This window comes from Podarcis pityusensis (genome assembly GCF_964106645.2).
Source record: "Podarcis pityusensis genome assembly, chromosome: 13".
In the NCBI taxonomy this organism is placed as follows: domain Eukaryota; kingdom Metazoa; phylum Chordata; class Lepidosauria; order Squamata; family Lacertidae; genus Podarcis; species Podarcis pityusensis.
In genome coordinates, this window is record NC_138038.1 from 11,390,247 (window position 1) to 11,414,549 (window position 24,303).

The 24,303-nt window shown below is 47.9% G+C and overlaps 1 protein-coding gene across 4 annotated transcripts in view; it reads left to right on the plus strand.

The window, feature by feature from the left end:
• Nucleotides 1-24,303, plus strand: part of KCNH6 (potassium voltage-gated channel subfamily H member 6) — a 137,489-nt gene that overhangs the window by 17,171 nt on the left and 96,015 nt on the right. For 2 of the 4 annotated variants that reach the window (XM_080976523.1, XM_080976527.1), the window contains exon 2: nucleotides 1,724-1,954. In XM_080976523.1, coding sequence (XP_080832649.1) covers nucleotides 1,724-1,954 — 231 coding nt within the window. Of the gene's footprint in view, nucleotides 1-905; nucleotides 1,114-1,723; nucleotides 1,955-24,303 lie in introns of those variants that run through there. The other 2 variants (XM_080976525.1, XM_080976524.1) reach the window with 2 other exon arrangements.

Sequence of the window (24,303 nt, forward strand, 5' to 3'; positions counted from 1 at the left end):
ATAGCTCAGTTGGTAGAGCACCCTCGTAAAAATGAGAGTCACTGTGAGTTAAAAGCTAGATGCAGGCGTTGATTTGATGCTGAGCTGATTTGTTGCATGGTATCCCATTGCCTCACTAAAAGGATTGACATCTTCTTTTACGGGACATGGGTGGCGCTGTGATCTAAACCACAGAGCCTAGGGCTTGCCAATCAGAAGGTTGGTGGTTTGAATCCCTGTTAGCTCCTGTTGCTCGGTCCCAGCTCCTGCCAACCTAGCAGTTCGAAAGCATGTCAAAAGTGCAAGTAGATAAATAGGTACTGCTCCGGCGGGAAGGTAAACGTTGTTTCTGTGCGCTGCTCTGGTTCGCCAGAAGCGGCTTAGACATGCTGGCCACATGACCCGGAAAAACTGTCTGTGGACAAACACCGGCTCCCTCAGCCTATAGACTGAGATGACGATCAGGGGTACCTTTACCTTTACCTTATGCCATTGCCTCACTAAAAGGATTGACATCTTCTTTAGAAATACCATACATCTTATTTAGAAAGAAAGCCATATACCACATGCCATAAGTTTTTGAATTTCTTTTTTTTTTTTAGTACTCCCTACCATTGCAACGTAAACAACACTAAACAAACACATAAAAACTTTTTAACATGTGAGGAACACTTTTTCCCCCAATCACATGCATCTACTACCAGAGCAGGTAATTCTGAGTAATACAATGAGAAGATGGGCACAGGAAAGAGATGGCTGGTGCTTATTGCTACCATTCTTGCCTTAAGTTCAGAAAATCATGAGGAAACCTGTCTGTCTAACAACATGGGTCAAGCTTTACATAATCTGCTTCCTGTATGCAACTTACCTCTCTGTTGTCTGTCATAGAATCATAGAGTTGGAAGGGAATCACCACCTGAGGCCCTTCTTTGCGTGCCTCTTTGTGTGTCTCCTCCATGAGAGGTCCAGAGGGTGACAACATGAGAACAGGCCTTTTCTGAGGTAGCTCCCCATTTTTGGACTGCTCTCCAGAGGGAGACTCGCCTGAACCACCAATATATATCTTTAGGCACCAGGCAAAAAGCTTTCCTCTATAACCAGGCCTTGGACACTTAATTAACTCTGGCCTTTTAGGTGCGATGTTTCTAATGTATTCCTTTCCCCCTTCATTTTATTTTATATATGTGGGGGTTTTGTTTGTTTGCATGTGTCGCTTTGTGTTGTCTTGGGCAAGAAAAAGTGACCGATAAATGTAATAAACACATAAGAAAATAAAAGAGAAATTTCCATGCTCCGAATTGGCACCAGCAGCCTCTAGATCCATCTTTTGCATTGCCCAGTTGAAGGCTTCATGGTAACTGAAATATACTCAGAGTCCTGTAGTGATTTCATGCTCTTTATTGCAGCTTGTAAAACAGTGATTGAATTGCTCCCCCCCCCAAACCTCATAATGTAATGTAATAATGTAAATATACATTATTTACACAATGAGTCCCGTCTGATTGGCTGATTCTGCTTCCCTCCTGGAGCCCGATTGGTCTTTTCCTGCAGGCCAATCAGTTGTTGCGTTCTATGATCCTACCAGCCTAATAGGCTGATTAACTTCCTCCTGGAGCCTGATTGGTCTTTTCCTGCAAGCCAATCAGTTGTTGCATTCTAGGATCCTACTTGCCTATTGTTCTAGGACCCAAGCTTAGTACATAAACAGTAACCCTTGGCATGTCTCTCTTATTTCTACCCCAAGACCGCAAGTTCCTTATTGCCAATGCTCAGATGGAGAACTGTGCCATCATTTACTGCAACGATGGTTTCTGCGAGATGTTTGGCTACTCCCGGGTGGAGGTGATGCAGCGCCCCTGCACCTGCGACTTCCTCACCGGGCCGGACACAACGCACAACTCCATTGCGCAGCTGGGGCAGGCATTGCTGGGAACCGATGAGTGTAAGCTGGAGATCCTCTACTACAGGAAAGACAGTAAGCAATTATTTTATTTATGCATTTATTTGCCAGCCAAGCGGCTGAACCTACTTCTTCTGCCTTGTGATCCCAAGTCATCTGATTATACTAAAGTCAGATTTAAAGGTTGCTTCTCCTGACATACCTGTGTGTTCGTCACCTGGCATGTGTAACAGAGAGTTGGTTGGATGAAGCAGATGGGTCTCCACCACCATCGTTCTGCCTGGACACTGAGATCCAGCTCCGAGGGCCTTCTGGCGGTTCCCTCCCTGCAAGAAGTGAGGTTACAGGGAACCAGGCAGAGGGCCTTCTTGGTAGTGGCACCTGCCCTGTTCAACGCCCTCCCATCAGATGTCAAGGAAATAAACAACTATCTGACTTTTAGAAAACAACTGAAGGCAACGCTGTTTAGGGAAGTTTTTAATGTTTGATGTTTTATCGTGTTTTTAAGATTCTATTGGCAGCTGCCCAGGGTGGTTGGGGAAACCCAGCCAGATGGGCGGGATATAAATAATAAATTATTTTTATTATATTATTATTATTATCTGCTTTTTACTATGGCAAGCAATATGGATTCCTTCTGGCACAATTTCCTGCCATCATCCAGGAAGGTGACACCTTCGCGTGCCTGTCCAATGACCCCAGGCAGATGATGGATTGTTGCATTTCCTCAAAGATAGAAGTTCTGCTGTACAAAGGACAATGGGATGAACTAATGTGTGGATAGGCAAAAAGTGAGGAAGAAGTCAGGATTTCAGGTTCCTAATGTAGGTACCTTGCTGGTATAGTGGGTCCTACTCTATGCCAAAAGGGACGCGGGTGGCGCTGTGGGTTAAACCACAGAGCCTAGGACTTGCCGATCAGAAGGTCGGCAGTTCGAATCCCCGCGATGGGGTGAGCTCCCGTTGCTCGGTCCCTGCCCCTGCCAACCTAGCAGTTCAAAAGCATATCAAAGTGCAAGTAGATAAATAGGTACGGCTCCAGCGGGAAGGTAAACGGCGTTTCCGTGTGCTGCTCTGGTTTGCCAGAAGCGGCTTAGTCATGCTGGCCACATGACCCGGAAGCTGTACACCAGCTCCCTCGGCCAATAAAGCGAGATGAGCGCCGCAACCTTAGAGTCAGCCATGACTGGATCTAACAGTAAAGGGTCCCTTTACTTTTACTCTATGCCGAAGGGCAGTTTGTTGCAGTCAGATACTATGAATTAAGTGTGCACAGTTCCTTAGGTGCAATCTGGTCTCCAGACTCCCATCTCTTTCTCCCTTTATCAACTAGGAGAAATCCTGTGCAGGCATATGCTAGGAACCCTGTGAGGGAACTGTATGTAAACCCTTGTAAATAAGGGCTGGCAGAACAACCATCTTGAACAGGAGTGCTGGCATCAGTATGGAGCCCACAAAAGCCCGTTTCTCTGTCTTCATCTCATAGAATTTTAGAACTGGAAGTGATCACGAGGGTCCAACCTCCTTCAATGCAAGAATCTGTTTAGGGAAGTTTTTAATATTTAATGCTGTATTGTTTTTAACACTCGATTGGGAGCCGCCCAGAGTGGCTGGGGAAACTCAGCCAGATGGGCGGGGTATAAATAATAATAATAATAATTATTATTATTATTATTATTATTATTATTATTATTATTATTATCTTTTGCCAATGAGAGTGGACAGTTTCTCATGACAAGAAGGCAGAAACTGTGCAACTGAAAGTAGGACGATCCCTCTGAGATGGTTTAATCCTACCCATATGCAGGATCTACAACGATGAAACTACAACTTATTTTTTTTATTAAAAAGAAAGATTCCACAAAAGAAAGATTTTGGGGTGCCCTTTGCAGAAGGGATATTTCATTTTTAAATTTTACTTGGAATGGATTTGACTTAAAAAAAAAAAGACAGGAAAAAGAGGGTAGAACTCTTTTGCTCTCTGTTAGGCATAATTCTGCAAACGTACCTCCGGAATGATTGATCTGTGCACCCCATCCTCTCTCTCAAAAAAAATTTTTTTAATTGGCTCCAAGAAAATTGGGGAAAGTGGGGGCTTTTGTGGTAATAGCAACAGGAGGAAGGTATGGAGCTGGTTTTGACCTATAAAGCCTTAAACGGCTCAGGACCGCCATACCTCAAGGACCGCCTCTTCCCATATGAACCTACCCGGACCCTGAGATCATATTCTGATGCCCTCCTTTGTGTGCCTCCTCCTCGAAAGGTCCGGAGGGTGGCAACACGAGAACGGGCCTTCTCCGCAGTGGCTCCCCGTCTGTGGAATGCTCTCCCCAGGAAAGTTCGCCTGGTGCCTTCATTGTATATCTTTAGGTGCCAGGCAAAAATGTTCCTTTTTAGCCAGGCCTTTGGTTGATCTTATTGACATCCAACACCCTTTTAGAACCTGGTTCTTTTTTTGGGGGGGGGGGTTATTGGGTTATTGCTTTTGGTTTGATTTATGTTGATATATGTTGTTTTCTTGTTTGTCAACCACCCTGAGACCTCCGGGTATAGGGCAGTGTATAAATTGAATTAATAATAATAATAATAATAATAATAATAATAATAATAATTGTTATGTATTGAAGTTCTCACCCTGGGCCAGCGGGGGGATACTGTAGATAGTTTTCACTCAGGTCCACATATGCAAATAAGGAATTGAAAGTGACGTTCAGTGATTGAATAGTTACAGAAAGTTGTTACTGTTGCATTGTAGTGGAGCTCTATATAAGCAGGCTGGCTGAACACTTCAGTTCAGTTCTGTTCTGGCCTGTGAATAAACAAGAGCTGTTTGGAGAATCGCTGTGTCGTCTGATATGTTCACCACCACCACCACCACCAACAACAACAACATAATAATAATAATGGAGCTAGTGGAGGATGAGGCTCAGCAGAGAACACCAAAGGAAAAGCCTGGGTAGCCTGATCCGCGTCCTTTCTTGTATGTGTGTGTGGCTGCTCATCTTCCTTCCTGGCTTGGAAGGATGAAAGACAGACCCATATCCTTGCCTCTTGCCCACCTAAGCATCTGAGATCTGCACATGGTCAAAAGTGCACTTGTGATGTAGGAACTAACCAATGGGGATTATGCCCGCTTGGACACCCGCCCCGCAAAGGCACCAGGACCCCCTGGCAGAGCTATCGAAAGGGGAATAAGCAACATCTTTATTAGACTGCACTGCCATAGACACAATATAAGACACACTATGGCGTTTAACACCCCAAAAAAAAAAAAAATGTGGAAGGACTTTCATTTAACTGAATGCCATCATGGCCTTAGGCACTTCCAGCAGTGACACAATACTCCTGTTTTCTTTCTGTATGTTGCATTTGGGTACAGTGAATTAATGGTGAACTTTCCCCTTGAGTATGGCCCAAGTATTCAGACTCTGCACTCCTGCTTCTGAGCAGCCCTGAGTTACGAACCTTGCAAATAAGGCAGTTCAGTTACCAACACTTTCTGCGGAGCCTGAATTCAACCATCAGGGTTCAGAAGACAAGCCAGGAAGCACTGTTCATATTCCGTTCAAATGTGGAGCAGGTGGCCGTCAGACGCCTTCCATCTGCTTTCTTAAGGCTGTCTATCCTGCACACTTTCATGCTCCAAATCATCACTAGGCTAGCCCGCCACGTTTGCGTGTGTAAATGGGACTGCAGCAGTGGAAGAATGCACAGAGAAAGTAGCACAGAGAAAAAGAAAGGGGGAGGAGGTATGCTAGGTCAAACAGTGTCAAATCCAGTCATACCCAGCAAAAGAATCCAGGGATCAGAGGATGTAGCTGCAATTTTTTTAAAAAAATATATGCTTCCTATCAGGGGAGTCACTGACAGTTAAGTCATGTGTGCCTCTTCTTTTATGGATTTGCTGAACACAGGCAGGTGAGATTCTCCCCTCCCAGGTACGGTGCGGCAAGCTCTTCCCAGATCCGATGCTGGCCTGCTTTTCTTTGAGATGCTTCTGGCTGTGAAAGAGGAGCAACAGGTTCATCATTCAAATCGTGAATCTCTCTCTCTCCTTCCTCTTTTTCTTTGCCAGACCAGAGGAGGCCTTCATGTCTATTTTTAAAACCCTTGCTCTGCTAGCATGCGGAATATAATTGTCTCCGCTCGACCCTCTGCCTGTGATTGCCCGCTCCACTGTTATAAAGTAGTGTTATTGGCAGGGGAAAGACCCTGTGTTGTTGGCAGCCAAGGTTTAATTAGACAGCCGGACCTTCAGTCCGTCTGGTCCGTGTTTCATAACGCTACCAGACCCCGTTCGGCAGTTTATTGTTCTGCGGCTTGCAAGGTTGTTTCCTTGCTTTTGCAGCCCACCGGAGATAAAACAGCGAGTGGCGGTGGCTGTTCAGAGGCAGCAGCTCATTCCAGTGGCAAAGGGAAAACATGGGGGAGGTTGCCAAACATATCCAGAAGAGACAGGGACATGGATAATGAGGGTTTTGGAGCAGCGGAAGGAAGCAGAACAAGAGAGGCAAATGTAGATCTACTTTTCTATGTGTGAGCGCATATATGGTATCTTGGGCTGTGGGTGGGAAGGAAGGAAGGAAGGAGGTTAGGATGGGGGATGCAAGGCCAAATGAATGTAAGGAATGGAAAGTAGGCAGTGAAGTCTAGTTGTGCTGGTCCTGGGGGGGTTACCATGCAGCGTGGTCTAAGTCCGGTCCTAGGTCGAGGGTAAGGAGGCTGTCTGTCAGGGGCGAAGCGAGGTCCAAAGCAAGGAGTCAGGCGTGGTCAGGAGCTCAGGAGAGCAGGTCAGGGTGCCGGCAGGAACAGGATACCAATGATGTTGCTCCCGCAACCTGGGACTGGCTGACTGGCCTTTATCTCCTCTGAGGCCTAGGGCGGTCCCGGCCCACAGGTGACTCGCCTCTCCTGGCCTTAAGGCGAGCACTCCTCCTGAGAGAACTTAGTTCCCTCCGCCTCTCTGCCCTGAGCCTCTGCAGCTCAGGAGAGGCTGGAGGGTTACTGGACCCAGAGGTAACCTCACCTTCCCCTGACAGGGCTGGGAGAGGAGCACCCGCAGGCAATGGGTCCTCAATCACCTCTGGAGCCAGAGCGGATTCAGCTGGTGCCTGCTCCTGAGGATCCGGCACAGGTGAGGGCCCTTCCGATTCCAGCCCCTGCCCCGCTTCAGCCGACCCTGGAGGTGGGGACTCCTGTGCAGGCTGGGATTCCTCAGGTTCAGCCTCTGAATCAGATTCCCAGGCCATCACACTAGTCCTCAGTGGGGATGGTAGGGCAAAAAGGTAGGGAGAGCCAAAAAAAAACCACAACCTTATAGCATGAGAAGCCAATGGGAGGCAGAGACACAAATTCTGCTTTTGCCCTCCCACTCTTCCTCTTGAGTTTTACGAGGGCAACATTAAGACTGAGGAGGCTGAGAGCAGGGGCAGATTTAGGGCTGCGCGAGTGGTATGCACACACTGGGCGCTGAGCTGAGAAGGGGGCGCCATCTCAAAGCCCAGAAAGCAAGGTGCCTGGCTTTTGGAAGGAGGCATGTGGGTTCTGATAGGGTCCTGGACTCCTCCTGCCTCCTTCCCAAGGCCTAGTTAGCGCTTCCCCAGTTCTGGGGAAAAGGAGGACGGAGGGCTCTAGGACCTTGCTAGAGCCTGACTGCTCCTTCCTAAAGTTGGGTGCCTCCTTACCCACCTTTGGGAAGGTAGCTCAAGGGCTGGAGAGGGGGCAAATTGTTGCCTTGCACAGGGCGCCATGTTGTTGTTGTTGTTTTGAGTGATATACCGCCCTTTATCCAAAGATCCCAGGGTGGTGTACAACATTAAGAACACATTTTACAGAGCCTGATAATAAAAGCATAATACAAAGCATAATATCAGACAGCATAATAATAAAAAAACGTAGCAAAGGCAGCAAGGTCCTTGGGCCATTGTATAACAGACAGTGGGTGTTTATATTTCTGCTTGCTAGATCTGCTGAGCCGTTTAGGTTCATCAAACTGACAGAACATCTTCTTAGCATTGTGATGCTAAAACAGGGGCAATAGTTTGTTGGTACAGAGAGAAGCCTGCAGCCTCCCTTGGCTACAAGTTGCCCAGTCTGAGGGGATGGCTGTGGATCTGTGAACTTTATAGAGTACCCAAGTCCGCCACTGCTGAGAGATCCAGTTCTACCCCTTAGACTGGTTAGAAGCTAGGAAGTGGGCAAGCGGAAGCTGGCAGAGGGCTGGTCAAGCGTGGTGGCGCAGTGCTCTACTTGCTGTAATGGACTAGCTGCCACTGGGAATAGGTTTCGCAGAGGCAGATGTTGATCATTTCAGCCCCAAGCAGGGAACAGTGTGCTCCAATCTGAATTCCAGGCAGCTAGTCCTCAACGTGCTAACACCCACTGCCACTGGATGTGGGTGTCCACGGCAGCTCTTTTAGACTTGGCCACCCAGCATATGCCTTCCTAAATCTGAGAGCACAGAAGAAAACCAGTGGTTCCTGCGTGCGGCTGAGACAGAAGTGCTAATCCAGACTTCACGGGGATCAGTCAAAAGTTAATTTCCTTACAAGAGGCTTGACAGCTGGGCTTGACAATGACAGAGCATAGCAGCTCTGAGGTTAATTACAAGCTAAGTCACTTCAGCCAGAGAGCATGGAAGAGCAATGCGGCTGAGAGGAACGGCTGCTTCTGCTCCCCCAGAAAACACTAGAATAGTCGTCCCTAAACTCTTGTAGGTCTTATTTTATCATCTGACCCCCAAATACCACCACCACCCTCCCAGTTGTCAAGAGACACAAGAATGCAACTCCCTCCCCCCTTCTGCTGCTAATGCGAGCTCATCCCAAGCTGTTTCTGCAGTCCTTCAGTGGGCCTGAAAAAAGCTAAGGTGGAAGCAACAAGCACTCTTCATTTTTATTGTTTCGTAAGTGCCACTTCCCTGAGCAGCAGGAAGCTCCAGAGGCAGACGGCAACAGGCTCTCTTCACTGTGAGATGAGAGTCACGGAAATGGGCGACATTTCTGCTATAACTGTTTTTGTTTTGTTTACAGACGTATCTGTTGAGCATGGAATGGGGAGATGCTGACATTGCTAGTCTGTGAAATGGCACCCGTTCCCCCAAAGCACAACAACATGCATTTCCTTCTTCCTTCCAGCGTAACCCAGACTTCTGTATCGTTTGCTAGCTACGCTACGAGTTGCATATCCCAGCCAACTGACGTAACCTGGTGAACACGATGATGTCATGGCACCACATAGCCAATTAGATTTGGCCCCGTGGGGATGTCACTGGTGGCAACTGAAGCCTTTACATTTCCCTCACTCTTATTGGGGCCAGAGAAAAGGGGAGACAAGGCAACAGGCTGATACTACCTGTCTTGCATCACTGCATTGTTTTCATTGCCCACTATCCCTGTAGCTGGGGAAGCTGGAGAATTCCAATGCAAGCAAAAATGGGAGCAGAAAATGCTGCTCTCTGCAATTTACGTCAGTGGTGATGTCCCTCCCTCCCCCCAATTTGTATTGTGTTTCTTTGCATTGACTGAATCGTGTAGAATAATGTAATGATAACATAATTAATTGTGTAATTGATTACGTAAGGTTTTACCGTAGCAGACAACAAGACAAATAATGTATATTTTGTTGGGAAACAAACTGCAGTGGAATGGAAACAGCGCTGCATGCAATGAAGACGGAAACCAATGCCTTCTTACATCCCTTACTGTAGTGCAGCAAAATTTTCCCCCAGATACGCATGACTAATTGTGGCAGAATAGGGACCTAAGGAGGACGCAAGATTTATCGGGGTGTTAATGCTGTGAACCCCTCCAGCCTATGCTCAGGTTCTATCTATGTGTAAATAAGTATAACCTAAAAACACCACAAAAAATGAAGATCATGGCCACTGGTCCCATCACCTCCTGGCAAATAGAAGGGGAAGAAATGGAGGCAGTGAGAGATTTTACCTTCTTGGGCTCCATGATCACTGCAGATGGTGACAGCAGCCACGAAATTAAAAGACGTCTGCTTCTTGGGAGAAAAGCAATGACAAACCTAGACAGCATCGTAAAAAGTAGAGACATCGCCTTGCCAACAAAGGTCCATATGATAAAAGCTATGGTTTTCCCAGTAGTGATGTATGGAAGTGAAAGCTGGACCATAAAGAAGGCTGATCGCCAAAGAATTGATGCTTTTGAATTATGGTGCTGGAGGAGACTCTTGAGAGTCCCATGGACTGCAAGAAGATCAAACCTCTCCATTCTTAAGGAAATCAGCCCTGAGTGCTCACTGGAAGGACAGATCCGGAAGCTGAGGCTCCAATCCTTTGGCCACCTCATGAGAGGAGAAGACTCCCTGGAAAAGACCCTGATGTTGGGAAAGATGGAGGGCACAAGGAGAAGGGGACGACAGAGGACGAGATGGTTGGACAGTGTTCTCAAAGCTACCAGCATGAGTTTGACCAAACTGCGGGAGGCAGTGGAAGACAGGAGTGCCTGGCGTGCTCTGGTCCATGGGGTCACGAAGAGTCGGACACAACTAAACGACTAAACAACAACAACAAAAAACACCACAGTCTCCGTTGCCCTTCATTCCAAGGAAACTAACCCCGGGGGGAAAGTCTGGAGTCTCTTGCCCCTCAGAGATAGGAGTGTGCACAACATAACATTTTGGGCAGTTGACATTCTGCAGGAAAGCCCTTCTTCTTTCATGCATTGTCACTGGGATCTGGGGCTCATAGCTCTCAGCAAGTTAACTCCAATAGTACTGTAATGCTCTTCCGGTGAGAACTGGAATCTGTTTAATAAAAGGTTCCCTTTGCTACTTATCTTTTTTTCTTTCGTCTGACAGCCTAATCATTAAGCAAAAGAGGCAGCTCTGACATTTTAAAGGCAGGCCCATGGGAACAATTTCTGAACTGATCTATCTATCCATTAACATGAAACAGTGTTTGCATTCTGGGCTTTCAGTCCTGCTCCACTTGGGGATTCTGTCACAGAAAACACACTCCAGACCCTGGTGAAGATTCCTCCAGCACAGCAAACTGTTCTTTTGCACACATCCATACACACACAGAGAGAGAAGCAAGCAAAAATCAGCTGATGGATGTCTGGAGTAAAGCTGATCATAGCCTATATAAATCAGACAGGCAAGTGGCTATGTAATGAAAATCCCCAACATTTCGAGACCAGTGAAAACCAATTTCTGCAAATGCACTATGAACAAAACAGATCACACAGATTATGCAAAATGTTGCATGAGTATAAATACTGATTTCATTTGGCACCAGCAGTTAATAGTTTGAAACAGTGCCACCTATGCTAGGTCAGATGGTCTAAAATAATTGCAAAATAATGGAGAGGATAGAGGAATGGAACACTGTTAAACAGTAAATGGGTACAGTAGGATTCACAAGGAGGGGGAGTTGCAAAATGAGGAACCAAAGACAGTTGAGCCATGGGAACTCTCAGTCTCACTGGTCTGAGTTGTTGTTGTTGTTGTTGTTGTTGTTGTTGTTGCTTTCAGAACATTCAGCTTGTATTTGTGATCAAACACACTAGAATGCTTTAAGTATAAAAACTGGGGTTCTGGAAATAAGGGGAATATTGGCAGAAACCAAAATCCAAGTGCAATTGCAATCATTTGTTAAAGACCCGAAAAAGGGAGTACAGTACTGTATTAGCCTTGAAAGTTTTACTCCTATGGATATTCCTGGTCAGCAGCTATCAACAGATGGAGTGCCCCACGCAAGAAGCAGGCTAGGTAAACGTAAAGGGACCCCTGACCATTAGGTCCAGTTGCGGATGACTCTGGGGTTGCAGCGCTCATCTCGCTTTATTGGCCGACGGAGCCGGCGTACAGCTTCCGGGTCATGTGGCCAACATGACTAAGCCGCTTCTGGCGAACCAGAGCAGCGCACGGAAACGCCGTTTACCTTCCTGCCGGAATGGTACCTATTTATCTACTTGCACTTTGACGTGCTTTCGAACTGCTAGGTTGGCAGGAGCAGGGACCGAGCAATGGGAGCTCACCCTGTTGTGGGGATTCGAACCGCTGACCTTCTATCAGCAAGTCCTAGGCTCTGTGGTTTAACCCACAGCGCCACCCAGAAAGAGAATCAGTGCTTATAAAGATGTTCCACTAAAGATGTTTAGGGCTCCTTTCAAAATCTACAGCCAATCATGGCTTCCTGGCAAGTGTGCTTGCAAAAAAGGAGTTGGTTTTGTTTCCATTTTTATGTGTGCATTTAAAGCATCATAGCTCATCTTCATCATGTGAAGTTATGGAATGTAGAGAGGGAACTTGTGAGGATGGTGTAAGGAATGATCATGTTCAAAATATGTATCACCGATAACACAGCTGTTTTGCCAGTGCCCCGAGTTTGCAGAGAAGCTGCCACATTCCTGCTCCACACATTTTGAATGATATATTTGGCTGCTTCCAGATAGGCGGCTCTCAACACTACCCAATCTTCTGCTGTTCGCCACAAGCGGAATTCCCACACTGCAGGGCGGACTGTGCTAATCTGCTTGTTCTGTTAACTTGTTACTCCGTGGGTTGGGAAACAGAAAAAGTACAATTCACCTGAGCAGCCAACATGAGCACCCGCTTTTAAAAAATCACCCCTCCTCCATGTCTTCTCCTTTTTCGGAAGCAATTATTTAGTTTGCATGTTAGCATGTGTTTATTGAAGGGTAATTGCTGGTTACAAAGCTTTTGAAATAAATAAATTGATTTAGTTGCACCCCAAAATATTAAAAAAAGGGGGGGGTGTTCCTTCTTTCTCCCTATCTGTTGGCAGCAGTTTTTTTCTGCCTCTCTCCAGCAAATATGAGCAAGGGAAGAGAATGGATTCTCAGAATTCCATTTAATTCAGCGGTATTTACTCCAGCATTAGTGTTCGTCAGGGTTGCAGCAGGCTAGAGAGGTACACAATTCTCTCTCTCTCTCTCTCTCTCTCTCTGTGTGTGTGTGTGTGTGTGTGTTGTGTGTGTGTGTGTGTAAGCCCCTATGGGTGAGTGAAAACTGTACTGGGAAGCAAGTGACCTTGAGCTTGAGTTTAATTCAGCCTATCCCTCTATCACTTCCAAGTCAAATGAATAAGCAGAGGCAGTATCACTGAAGATGACAAGCTGTGTGTCAATTTTGCCTCCACCGCACCTCTCCTCTCTCACACACCCTCTCCTGGGATTAAAATCAGTTTTAACAAGCTGCTTCCTTCTTCCCCATTTCTCCCAAAGAATCCACTGATTAGTTCCGTAAGTTGCTGCAAGAAGTTGCTCTCTCACCCTTTCCCTTCATTTCCTTTCCTCTGTGTTTTTAATTTTAATTTGTTGCAATCTCACTTTTGTGTAACAGCACCCATTTAAAATTCTTTCTTTTTTTTTAAGGAGGAGAAGGGGGGAAAAACTGGGATGCTAAAAATGGCACTTGCCAGAACCACAGCCTTGACACAGCAGGCAGGCGCAGACCAGGCAGCGGGATAGAAATGGAGTCGCCAGCTGAAAGCAGCGAAAGGGAAGGGCTTAAACCAACAATTATGTTCCTGAAAGATTGTACCGCTGCCTGATGAAAATTCTTCCTTTTTCTCTTTCTCCCTCTCTCACCTAAATAGGAGGAGGAGGGAGAAAGAAAGGTGCATATTGACTAATTTGTTAAAAAGTCTCTAGGGCTAAATGGCGTTGAGGAAACTGGCTCAATGTCCCCAGAAACTGCTGCACACGTAAAATGGCCGCTTTGAAAAAAGACTGAAGGGTAGCATTGGGGCTAACAGCCCCTGTGTGTAAGTTACTGTTTGGTTCTTGTAACTGTTAAGTTGTGGGTGAACATATCAGACGACACAGCGATTCTTCAAACAGCTCTTCTTTATTCAGAGGCAGAACAGAACTGAACTGAGGAGCTCAGTCAGCCTGCTTATAAAGAGCTCCAGAACAATGTAACTGTTGCCATTTTCTAAAACTATCCAATCACTGAACGTCACTTTCGATCCTTCATTTGCATAACTATCTACAGTATCCCCCTGCTGGCCCAGGGTGAGAACTTCAGTACATAACAGTAACCACAAGGGCAATGATTCGGTGGTGAGATTGTATGGCTGCCCCATAAAAAGTGAGCGAACCACTCCCAAGGTTGGCGCAAGACCTGTAGCTCACTGAGTATTGTGGACCCAAGTCTGTGGCCCTCCCTCCCAGCTGAGATCAGTCGGGGTGCCTCCCTGTTAAACGTCAGGTGCTTGGTGATGGCTTTGCAGGGACCTTAAGTAAGCTTTCCTGATTTTATGGTCAGTTTTAACTGATTGTATCTCTATCACATCTCTTTCATAGACAATGCTTAGAAACAGTGCTATTTTTCTAGAAAAAGAGGTGCCTCCCTTGTTCTCTTATACAGTGGTACCTCGGGTTACATATGCTTCGGTTTACATACGCTTCAGGTTACAGTCTCCGCTAACCCAGAAATAGTACCTCGGGTTAAGAACTTTGCTTCAGGATGAGAACAGAAATCATGCTCCGGCGGCGCGGCAGCAGCGGGAGGCCCCATTAGTTAAAGTGGTGCTTCAGGTTAAGAACAGTTTCAGGTTAAGAACGGACCTCCGGAACGAATTAAGTACTTAACCCGAGGTACCACTGTAATGGCAATGGCACCCATCTGAGATGTGCCGGAACTGAATTGCAGCTGGAAAAAAAAGCCCTACTTAGAAACGATGGTTTTAAGTGGCATATAAATTGTTGAAATAAATAAATAAGAAGCTGCCTCCCTGACTCTTCTTCCCCCTCTTTCGTTGCCACCTCTTCCCCCACCTTCTGCTGTCTTCCCCCTCCTCCAAAATAATAATAATAATTTTTCACTACATCATCAGTGCTAGCAGTGGCTTTCTCTCCTTCTTCCTCTCCACATGGCCTCACTGTGAGAGAGGACCAAGCGGAAGAGTCCTTCCTCAGAGCGAGGCAATGTGTGGCCAGTACCACCTGATCTTTAGGTTTTGTTTAAAGTTAGGTACAAATGTAAAGTTTAAACAGAGCTTCTAGCTACTATGGCAAAGTGGTGGCAGTACAGGCACTAACTTGGCCACGTAACTTATTTTTATGAAGCTGCTTGTTCCCCGAGTTGGTGAGGCTCATTTGATAACAAGAAAGAGAGACTGTAGTGTCATCGGCCTAGTAGTCTTGTGGAATAGAGATTTGGAAAGTGCCTTCTTGTTTCAGCTTTTAAACTGTGGGATAACTGTTATGTACTGAAGTTCTCACCCTGGGCCAGCAGGGGGATACTGTAGATAGTTTTCACTCTGGTCCACATATGCAAATAAGAGATTGAAAGCGACGTTCAGTGATTGGATAGTTACAGAAAATGGTTACTGTTGCATTGTAGTGGAGCTCTATATAAGCAGGCTGGCTGAACCCTTCAGTTCAGTTCTGTTCTGGCCTGTGAATAAACAAGAGCTGTCTGAAGAATCGCTGTGTCGTCACCCACAACTTAACAATAACCAGCCTCATATAGGCAATATGCTTAAGTCACATTAACACATGAAGGGGTTAATACCATAGAGGAAGCTGTCCAGCTAGGTTTAGCTATGTCACTTCCCCTCACTTCCTTGGGAGGAAATAGATAATCAAGCCTACCTCAGAAGCTCAGCATGTGAAGAGGTCCAAGCTGGTTGCTCCAGCTCAGCTGCACGGCCTTCGCAAGCTACTCTTGAGTTCCTATACCAATAATCTAGGAACTTTCACCACTTTGTAACTACGCTAAGTAGTTAACGGTATGATTTTTACTGCCTGTGCAACATTTCTGAAGCACGCAAACCTGACCTTTGGAGAGTTTGTAAGTAAACCATTTTTAAGATTCCCAAATGTGTGGTCTTTTCCTAGGCTAGGAGGAAAGGGAAATGTTGGAACTCACTTAGAAGGCCACATTTTAAAGGTCTCAGAGCTTATATTGCCACAGTTTATTTTGCTGCATATTTTGTGACTTTAAATCTCTTCTGGGGTCCTAAGCAGGCATTTATGTTGGTGATATATATAGACATAGGCCTAGTGCATGGGTAGGCAAACTAAGGACCGGGGGCCGGATATGGCCCAATTGCCTTCTCAATCTGGCCCGTGGACGGTCCGGGAATTGGCGTGTTTTTACATGAGTAGAATGTGTGCTTTTATTTAAAAGGCATCTCTAGGTTATTTGTGGGGCATAGGAATTCGTTCATTCCCCCGCCCCCCAAAAAATATAGTCCGGCCCCCCACAAGGTCTGAGGGAGAGTGGACTGGCCCTCTGCTGAAAAAGTTTGCTGACCCCTGGCCTAGAGGCATGGAAAAGTTTTCAGCAGGCATTTATGTTGGTGAGACACACACACACACACACACGCACACACACACACACACACACACACATGTCACCAACATAAATGCCTTCTGAAAACTTTTCCATGCCTCTAGGCCCATTCAAGGCAATTAAGAATACATCTTTCCACAATGGTTAAATTGATGTCTGCTTTTAATCTTTTTTTTATATATTGTTTTCAACGGTATGATTTTAAGTACATTTGTTGTAAACTGCTTTGATATCTTTTATGAAGCATATATATATACATACATACACACACGTGTGTGTGTGTGTGTGTGTGTGTGTGTGTGTATTTCCTGCCTTTCACCACCAGGTCCTAGGGTGGATTACAGTTTAATATTCGGTATTAAAAACTGTCAAAACAACTTACGGTCACAGGAATAGGGTGGGGTCTTGAAAACACCTATCTTGGGTCAGGGCAAAGAGGGATATCTTCAGTATAGTGGTACCTCTGGTTACGAACTTAATTGGTTCCGGAGGTCCATTCGTAACCGGAAACCACTTGTAACATGAGGCACACTTTCATTAATGGGGAATCCTGCTGCAAACACGCCACTAGAGTGCATCTTCCGCTCACATCCCAGGGCAAAGTTCGCAACAAGAAGCACCTACTTTCGGGTTAGTGGAGTGCGTAACCCAAAGTGTTCGCAAGGGGGACAGTACGTAACACGAGGTACCACTGTATTCTCCAAATGCTGTTTAGTGAAGATACTGGATGCACCTCTGTGAAGAGGGAATTCCACAGCTTAGGGCCTCTCCTGAGCCACTGCTGAACTTCTGAGAGTAGTACAACTACCAAGACGGCCCCCTCTTCTGAACTTAACATCTGAAAGGGCCTGTGGAGAAGGAGGTGATCTCTCAGAATGACCTCCTTGGCCCTTTCTTAGAGAGAGGAAGCCAGAAGCGGGGAGGAGAAGAGTTTCCTGCCACTGCCAGTATGTGCTTACCTTGAGCCCTTTAGGTCTGCCTCAGTAGAGAGCCGGTGACCCGGAAGTAAGTCAGTAAATAGTTCAGCACCATCCTGTGCTCCCACAAGCCTGTCACTTGAGACAAATGGTCTCAGTTCATCCCACGATTGGGCCAGCCAATTGCATGCAAAAGGCCTAGTGAGAAAGCACCCTTTGGAGACCAGCAATGTCTACAGAACTCTCAAGAGTAAAAGGATCTATAAATGAATGGAGCCATTCCGTAAGAAAGTCTTTTCTTCTCCTGCTTGGCAATTTCAAAGCAGGAGAATAGTAACTGCCCCTTCAGATTCCCATCTCTAACAACTGCCATTGCTTCAAGGCAAGCACCATGTACTGAACGCACATTTTTCATGCCTCTGTGTTACAGGGGAAGGACGGTTGACCATGCAGCGAGCTCTTGAGCTGGTTCAACGTTCCAGGGATATTTTTATAAAGCCGTGAACCTTCCATGTCGCCCCGATTCAGAGAAGTCATTGTGGCATTAATAAATAAAGTCGCTCTGCCGCAAACACAGTTAACTCAGCCGCCAAGTTGGGAAAGTGTTGGCTGTTCTGAAAGATTGGTTTCAATTTGGGTTCCTGCTCAGCTGAGTGTTTGCAGGCCTACTTTCAGGTTCTAGAACATGGGATTGCAAACCTGTAGATGTGGGATAGTTTCCTGAGAACAAGCTGAGCTAATCAATCCGGTTATCATGGAATTCTTCACTAGAGCCCTGGATTTCAGTCTATGGCTATCTCCCCTCCGTATCCAGTACATGAAGGTTGCCACCACTTTCAATTTCCAATTGCTGCAACAAAAGTAAAGGTAAAGGTAAAGGGACCCCTGACCATTAGGCCCAGTCGTGACCGAATCTGGGGTTGCAGCGCTCATCTCGCTTTATTGGCTGAGGGAGCCAGGGTACAGCTTCCGGGTCATGTGGCCAGCATGACTAAGCCGCTTCTTGCGAACCAGAGCAGCTCACAGAAACGCCATTTACCTTCCTGCCGGAGCGGTACCTATTTATCTACTTGCACTTTGACATGCTTTCGAACTGCTAGGTTGGCAGGAGCTGGGACCGAGCAATGGGAGCTCACCCCGTCGCGGGGATTTGAACCACTGACCTTCTGATTGGCAAGTCCTAGGCTCTGTGGTTTAACCCACAGCGCCACCTGCGTCCCCTTAATGGAACCTTCGTTAGTCATGGCTAACTTTCCTCGCTGGAAATCAAAGGGTGCTCCCAGACCCAATTTAGCAGCACGGAATCGCTGTTCTGCTTTAAGCTGGAAGTGGAATAGCCACTCTGATACTCTGAAGCAAAATGGGCAATCTCTCTTTCCCCAGCCTTGTAAGTTAAGAGAGAGAGAATCTGCTTTGCGACCACTGTGTGAGGATAAAAAAGGCAAAGGGACCCCTGACCATTAGGTCCAGTCGTGGCCGACTCAGGTTGCGGCGCTCATCTCGCTTTATTGGCCGAGGGAGCCAGCGTACAGCTTCCGGGTCATGTGGCCAGCATGACTAAGCCGCTTCTGGCGAACCAGAGCTGCAGCGCACGGAAACGCCGTTTACCTTCCCGCCAGAGTGGTTGCACTTTGACGTGCTTTTGAACTGCTAGGTTGGCAGGAGCAGGGACCGAGCAATGGGAGCTCACCCCATCGCAGGGATTCAAATTGCCGACCTTCTGACAGGCAAGTCCTAGGCTCTGTGGTTTAACCCACAGAGCCACCTGCATCTCGCAACAAAAGTACTTCACCTAAATTTCTGTCCTCAGTGGCCACTAGAGGTCACCTATTGATAAGCCTGCAACTTCTCTTTTTTTTTATAAAAGTTTTTATTAGTTTTCAATACAATATACATATGATACCTGTGATGGGACGATGAGCTGCTTGTGTGTAAAATCCTAGTCCCTCAGAGTTTGGTCCAGTTTGCAAACCTCTGTCTGTAACGGAGCCCCTTAAACATGGCTCCGTCAGTCGCTGGCAGATTCCGACAGTGGTTGCTTTCGGAATCGCTTCCAACATAAAAGCTCCTTAACGGAAACACGTCTTCTGGACTCTCTGCGTGACAGTTTCCGGCGAGGAGTGGGTGTCCCTACAGGAGGTCCTGAAACCTCCCCACTGTTTTCGCTGGAAGTGTCTCTGAGCCATCCCTCCAGCTCCCTTTCCCTCAGCCCAGCTCCTCTCCCCCTACTGGTTCCCTCTTCAGCTGCTGAGTCTCTCCCAACCTGTGTGAGCCCTTTCACTTCCCTTCCTTCCGATGGCAGTTCCCTGACATCCACCTCCCCTCCAGGGCCCCCTTCATCCCCTCTCGCCCCCTCCTCTACGGGCGGTGAGGAGGCAAAACCCCGGAATGAACTTCCTTCATCTTCCGATGTCCCGAACACTTCTCTCCACCTGTTGCGGTTCCTGGTCTCGAAGTACTCCTCCTCCTCAGAGTCCATCTCCCCTTCCCCTTCCGATTCCGAGAATCCTTCCAACTCCTCCTCCTCATCGGTGGTCCCAAAGTATTCCCTCCGGAACCTCTCCACAGGCTGAGGTTTCCTTGGGAACCTTTGATGGAACGTTTCTATCAATACCTCGTCATTGATATCTTCTGCCATTACCCAAGTGTTTTCTGACTCCGGTTCTCCTTCCCACGCTACCAAATACTCCACCTGATCCCCCTTCCATCTGGCGTCGAGGATTTCTGCCACATGGCTGCTGCATTCCCTTTCTTCTATGACCGGTCCCCGAGTGGCCATCCCTTCTCGTCCCCCCTCATACGGTGACAGTAACGACCTGTGAAATACTGGGTGCAGTTTCATGTGGTTGGGTAACCGGAGCCTGAAAGCCACTGGGTTGACCTGTTGAATGACCTCAAAGGGACCCAATCTCCTGGGTCTTAATTTCTTACAACCTCCTTTGAACGGCAACCCTTGGGTTGACAGCCACACCCTATCTCCCACCCTTATGGTTTCACCTTCCCTTCGGTTCTTGTCTGCCTGCCTCTTGTATTCTTCCTTCGCCCTTTCTAAGTTGAGTTGGAGCTGACGATGGATTGCTTCCATTTCTTCTACAAAATGCTCGGCTGCCGGGACACCCCATCTCTCCCCTTCTCCCCCTGGGAAAGCCCTGGGATGACACCCATAATTAGCCAAGAAGGGGCTCATCCCTGTGGACACATTCTCGGCATTGTTGTAGGCAAATTCCGCCAGCGCCAACTTTTCTACCCAGTCATTCTCTCTGTCATTGACATAACACCTCAGGTATTGCTGGAGGACCCCGTTTGCTCTTTCCGCCTGCCCGTTGGTTTCAGGGTGCCGGGCAGTCGAAAAGTTGACCTCCACCTGCAGTAAGCTCATGAGCTTCCTCCAGAACCTGGAAGTAAATTGTTTTCCTCGGTCTGAGACCACCCTCAATGGCACCCCGTGCAACCTAAAAATGTGTTCTACAAATAACTTCGCTGTCTCTTCCGCCGTGACTGCATGCGAGCAGGCTACAAAGTGGCACATCTTTGTTAGTAGGTCTACCACCACCATGATGGCTGTTTTCCCCTTGGACTTCGGCAGATCAGTCATAAAATCTATCGACACTGCCTCCCAAGGTCGTTCTGGGGTTGGTAAGGGTTCTAATAGCCCCGCCGGTGCCCGCCTCTCCCCTTTGGCTCGCTGGCATTGCTCACACCCTCTTACATACTCCCGTACATCTTCCCTCACCTTAGGCCACCAAAATTCCCTGGTGACCAACCACATGGTTTTGTGTTGTCCAAAATGCCCCGCCGTGGGGCTGTCGTGCAACTGCTTGAGTACCCTCCCCCTTAAGTCTCCTTCAGGGATATACAGTGCCCCTTTGTAATACAAAGCTCCATTTCTTTCCTCGAAACCCCCTGGTTCCTCTCCCTCACCCCTAAGACCTCTGAGCTTATTCTGGGCGTATTCATCATTCTCCGTTTCCTCTACCAGTTCTCTTTGTCCCACCAATGCCGCCCCACACACCCAGCGGTCCTCTGGAATGACATGTCTCTCTTCGGGTGCTCCCTCCTCCTCCAAATATTCAGGTTTGCGTGAGAGAGCGTCCGCCCTAATGTTCTCTGGGCCTGGCACGTAACAAATCTCAAAGTTAAATTTGGAGAACTCCTGGGCCCATCTCACTTGCCGTTGGTTGAGCACTCGTGCCGTCCTCCAATACTCTAGGTTCTTGTGGTCAGTGCACACTTGCACCTTATGTTGTGCGCCAATTAGCAGGTGCCTCCATCTCCGGAACGCCTCATGAATGGCTAGTAGTTCTCGGTCATACACCGTGTAGTTCCTCTCGGATTTGTTCAGCTTTCGCGAAAAAAAGGCACACGGTCTCCACTCTGACTCCTCCTTCCCTGGCTGCAGAAGCACCGCCCCAATCGCTCTGTCTGATGCGTCAGTTTCCACTCTCATCGGTTTTTGTAAATCCACATGCAGGAGTTGTTGTTCCGAGGCGAAGGCCCTTTTTAGTTCCTCAAATGCTCGCTCCGCCTCCTCAGTCCAAACGAACTTCTTCTTACTGCTGAGACAGTCCGTAATGGGCGCCGTCAGGTGGGCAAAGTTTCGGATGAACTTACGATAGAAGTTCCCAAATCCTAGGAACCTCTGCACATCTTTCCTTGTTTTGGGTGTTTTCCATTCCAGCACCGCCTGGACCTTGCCGGGATCCATGGCCAATCCCTTGTCTGACAGGCGATACCCCAGGAATTCCACCTCCTTGGTATGAAACTGACACTTCTCCAGTTTCACCCACAGCTGGTTGGCTTGCAGCCTGCTCAACACTTCTCTGACGTCTCTCACATGCTGCTCCTCATTCTCAGAATACACCAACACGTCGTCTAAGAAGGCCACACAATTCTTGTAAAGCAAAGGCCCCAGGACGTGGTTCATAAACGATTGAAAGCACGCGGAGCCTCCTTGTAGGCCGAAGGGCATAACTAAATATTCAAATGCCCCCAAAGGGGTGAACATGGTGGTTTTCCATTCATCCCCCTTCCTTATTCGTATCAGGTTGTACGCCCCCCTTAGGTCCAGTTTAGTAAAAATCTTTCCCTTCCTGACCCTTGTCAAAATGTCGTCAATCCTGGGCATAGGGAAAGCCACTGGTTCTGACACTGCATTTAAGGCCCTGAAGTCACACACAAGCCTCGGCTTGTTCGTGTTTTTTTTATCCACAAAAAACACTGGGCTGCCCCCCACCGCCCTGGACTCTCTGATGAACCCTCTCTTCAGGTTCTTGTCAATGAACTCTCTTAGCTCCTGCATCTCTCTGTCTGACATGGCGTACAGCTTGCCTACAGGGAGCTGTGCCCCAGGGAGTAAATTGATTTGACAGTCAAAGGGTCTATGCGGGGGTAATTGGTCAGCTTCCCTTTCGCTGAAGACGTCGCGGAGATCTGCGTATTGTCGTGGTACCTTCACGTTCTCCGTTACTTCAGTCCCTGCTAGGGTGGCTTGGGCCCCTGCCAAACCCTTTCCCTCTTTGCAGTGTTCTAAGCAATGTGCTGAACCAAAAGAAACCACTCTCTGATGCCAGCCCACCAGCGGATCATGTAACGCTAGCCAGCTCATCCCCAATATAATGGGAGCTCCTCCCAAGGTGGCCACATTAAACGCTATCAGTTCGGTGTGCCTTGCCACCTTCATTATCATTGGGACGGTCTGCAAGCTGACTTCTCCTCCCAACAGCTCCCTGCCATCGATCGTGGTCACCTGCAGGGGGTTGCTTAAAGGGATCGTCTGTATCTGGTGTTCAGCTGCAAACTCTTTGCTCATGAAATTGCAGGAGCTGCCTGAGTCCAACAGCGCCTTTATCTTTAGAGGGTGTCCGTTTGGCAGCTCTAGCGCCACTTCTATCACTAGGGCGGGTTTAGGAGGTTCTGGCGTGGGCACTTTCACTGCTCTTTGGCCTGACTGCTGTGCCCCGACGGTGGCAGCCAGGCGTTGGCTTTTACTTGCTTCGGTATTTCTTCCTCTCTTCCCTCCACAGCTCCTACCATCCCTTGCCATTCCTTCCTCTGGGGGCAGACTCTGGCAAAGTGACCTGGCTGTTGGCAGAGATAGCATTTCCGGGCGCCTTTTCCCTCCTTCTTTCCCCCCTCACTGGGCTTTGAAACTGCGCGCGCGCGCGCTGTTCCGATTTCCATCGGCTCTGCCGGCGGGAAAGTTGGCTCTGGAATGTCTGGAATGCGGAACTCCTTCCAACGTTCCCCCTTCCCTTCCCGCCTCTCCAATGCTCTCGCCTCCTGGCGCGCTCCTATGGTCAGCGCTGATTTGGTCAGCTGGTCCATAGACTCCGCCCTGGGCGCCCGGGAAAGTTCGTCTTTCACAGCCGAAGAAAGCCCTTCTTCAAAAAGCATTTGAATGGGTTCCGCCGATAGATCCCACCCCAATTTATGGATCAACATGGTGAATTCAGTCCAGTACTCACGGACAGATCGGCTCCCCTGTTTGCAAGCCATTAACTGTCTGCGGACCACTCCCTGTTCAATATCGCTGGAAAACATCAGATCCATGGCGCGAAAGAACTTCATCGTGTCCTTTAGGACGTCACTATTCGCTGCCATCAGGGGTCTAACCCAGTCTCTCGCCCCCTTTTCAAGATGCCCAATCACGAAAGCCACTCTTGATTCCTCGTCAGGGAATTCATCAAACTGCAGATTGAGGGCATATTGCATCTCTGTCCGAAAGCCATGATAGTCTTTGGGCTCCCCCCCAAACTTCTGCACCAATCCTGGTACCTTTCTGACGAGCTGGGTGTCTTTCCCCTTTTTGTCTGCATCCTGAGCCCTCCTCTCCTCAAGCCTCGCCGTCTGCAGCGCTAGCTGGACCTCCAACACCCGGTACCTTTCTTCCAGGCTTGGACCCGCTCCAGCTCCTGCTTCTCCGGTTCCGGCTGGGTTGCTCATGATGCCTTCTCCTGCACAAGCTGCTCACGAAGACTGTCGGAATGCTGTGATGGGACGATGAGCTGCTTGTGTGTAAAATCCTAGTCCCTCAGAGTTTGGTCCAGTTTGCAAACCTCTGTCTGTAACGGAGCCCCTTAAACATGGCTCCGTCAGTCGCTGGCAGATTCCGACAGTGGTTGCTTTCGGAATCGCTTCCAACATAAAAGCTCCTTAACGGAAACACGTCTTCTGGACTCTCTGCGTGACAGTTTCCGGCGAGGAGTGGGTG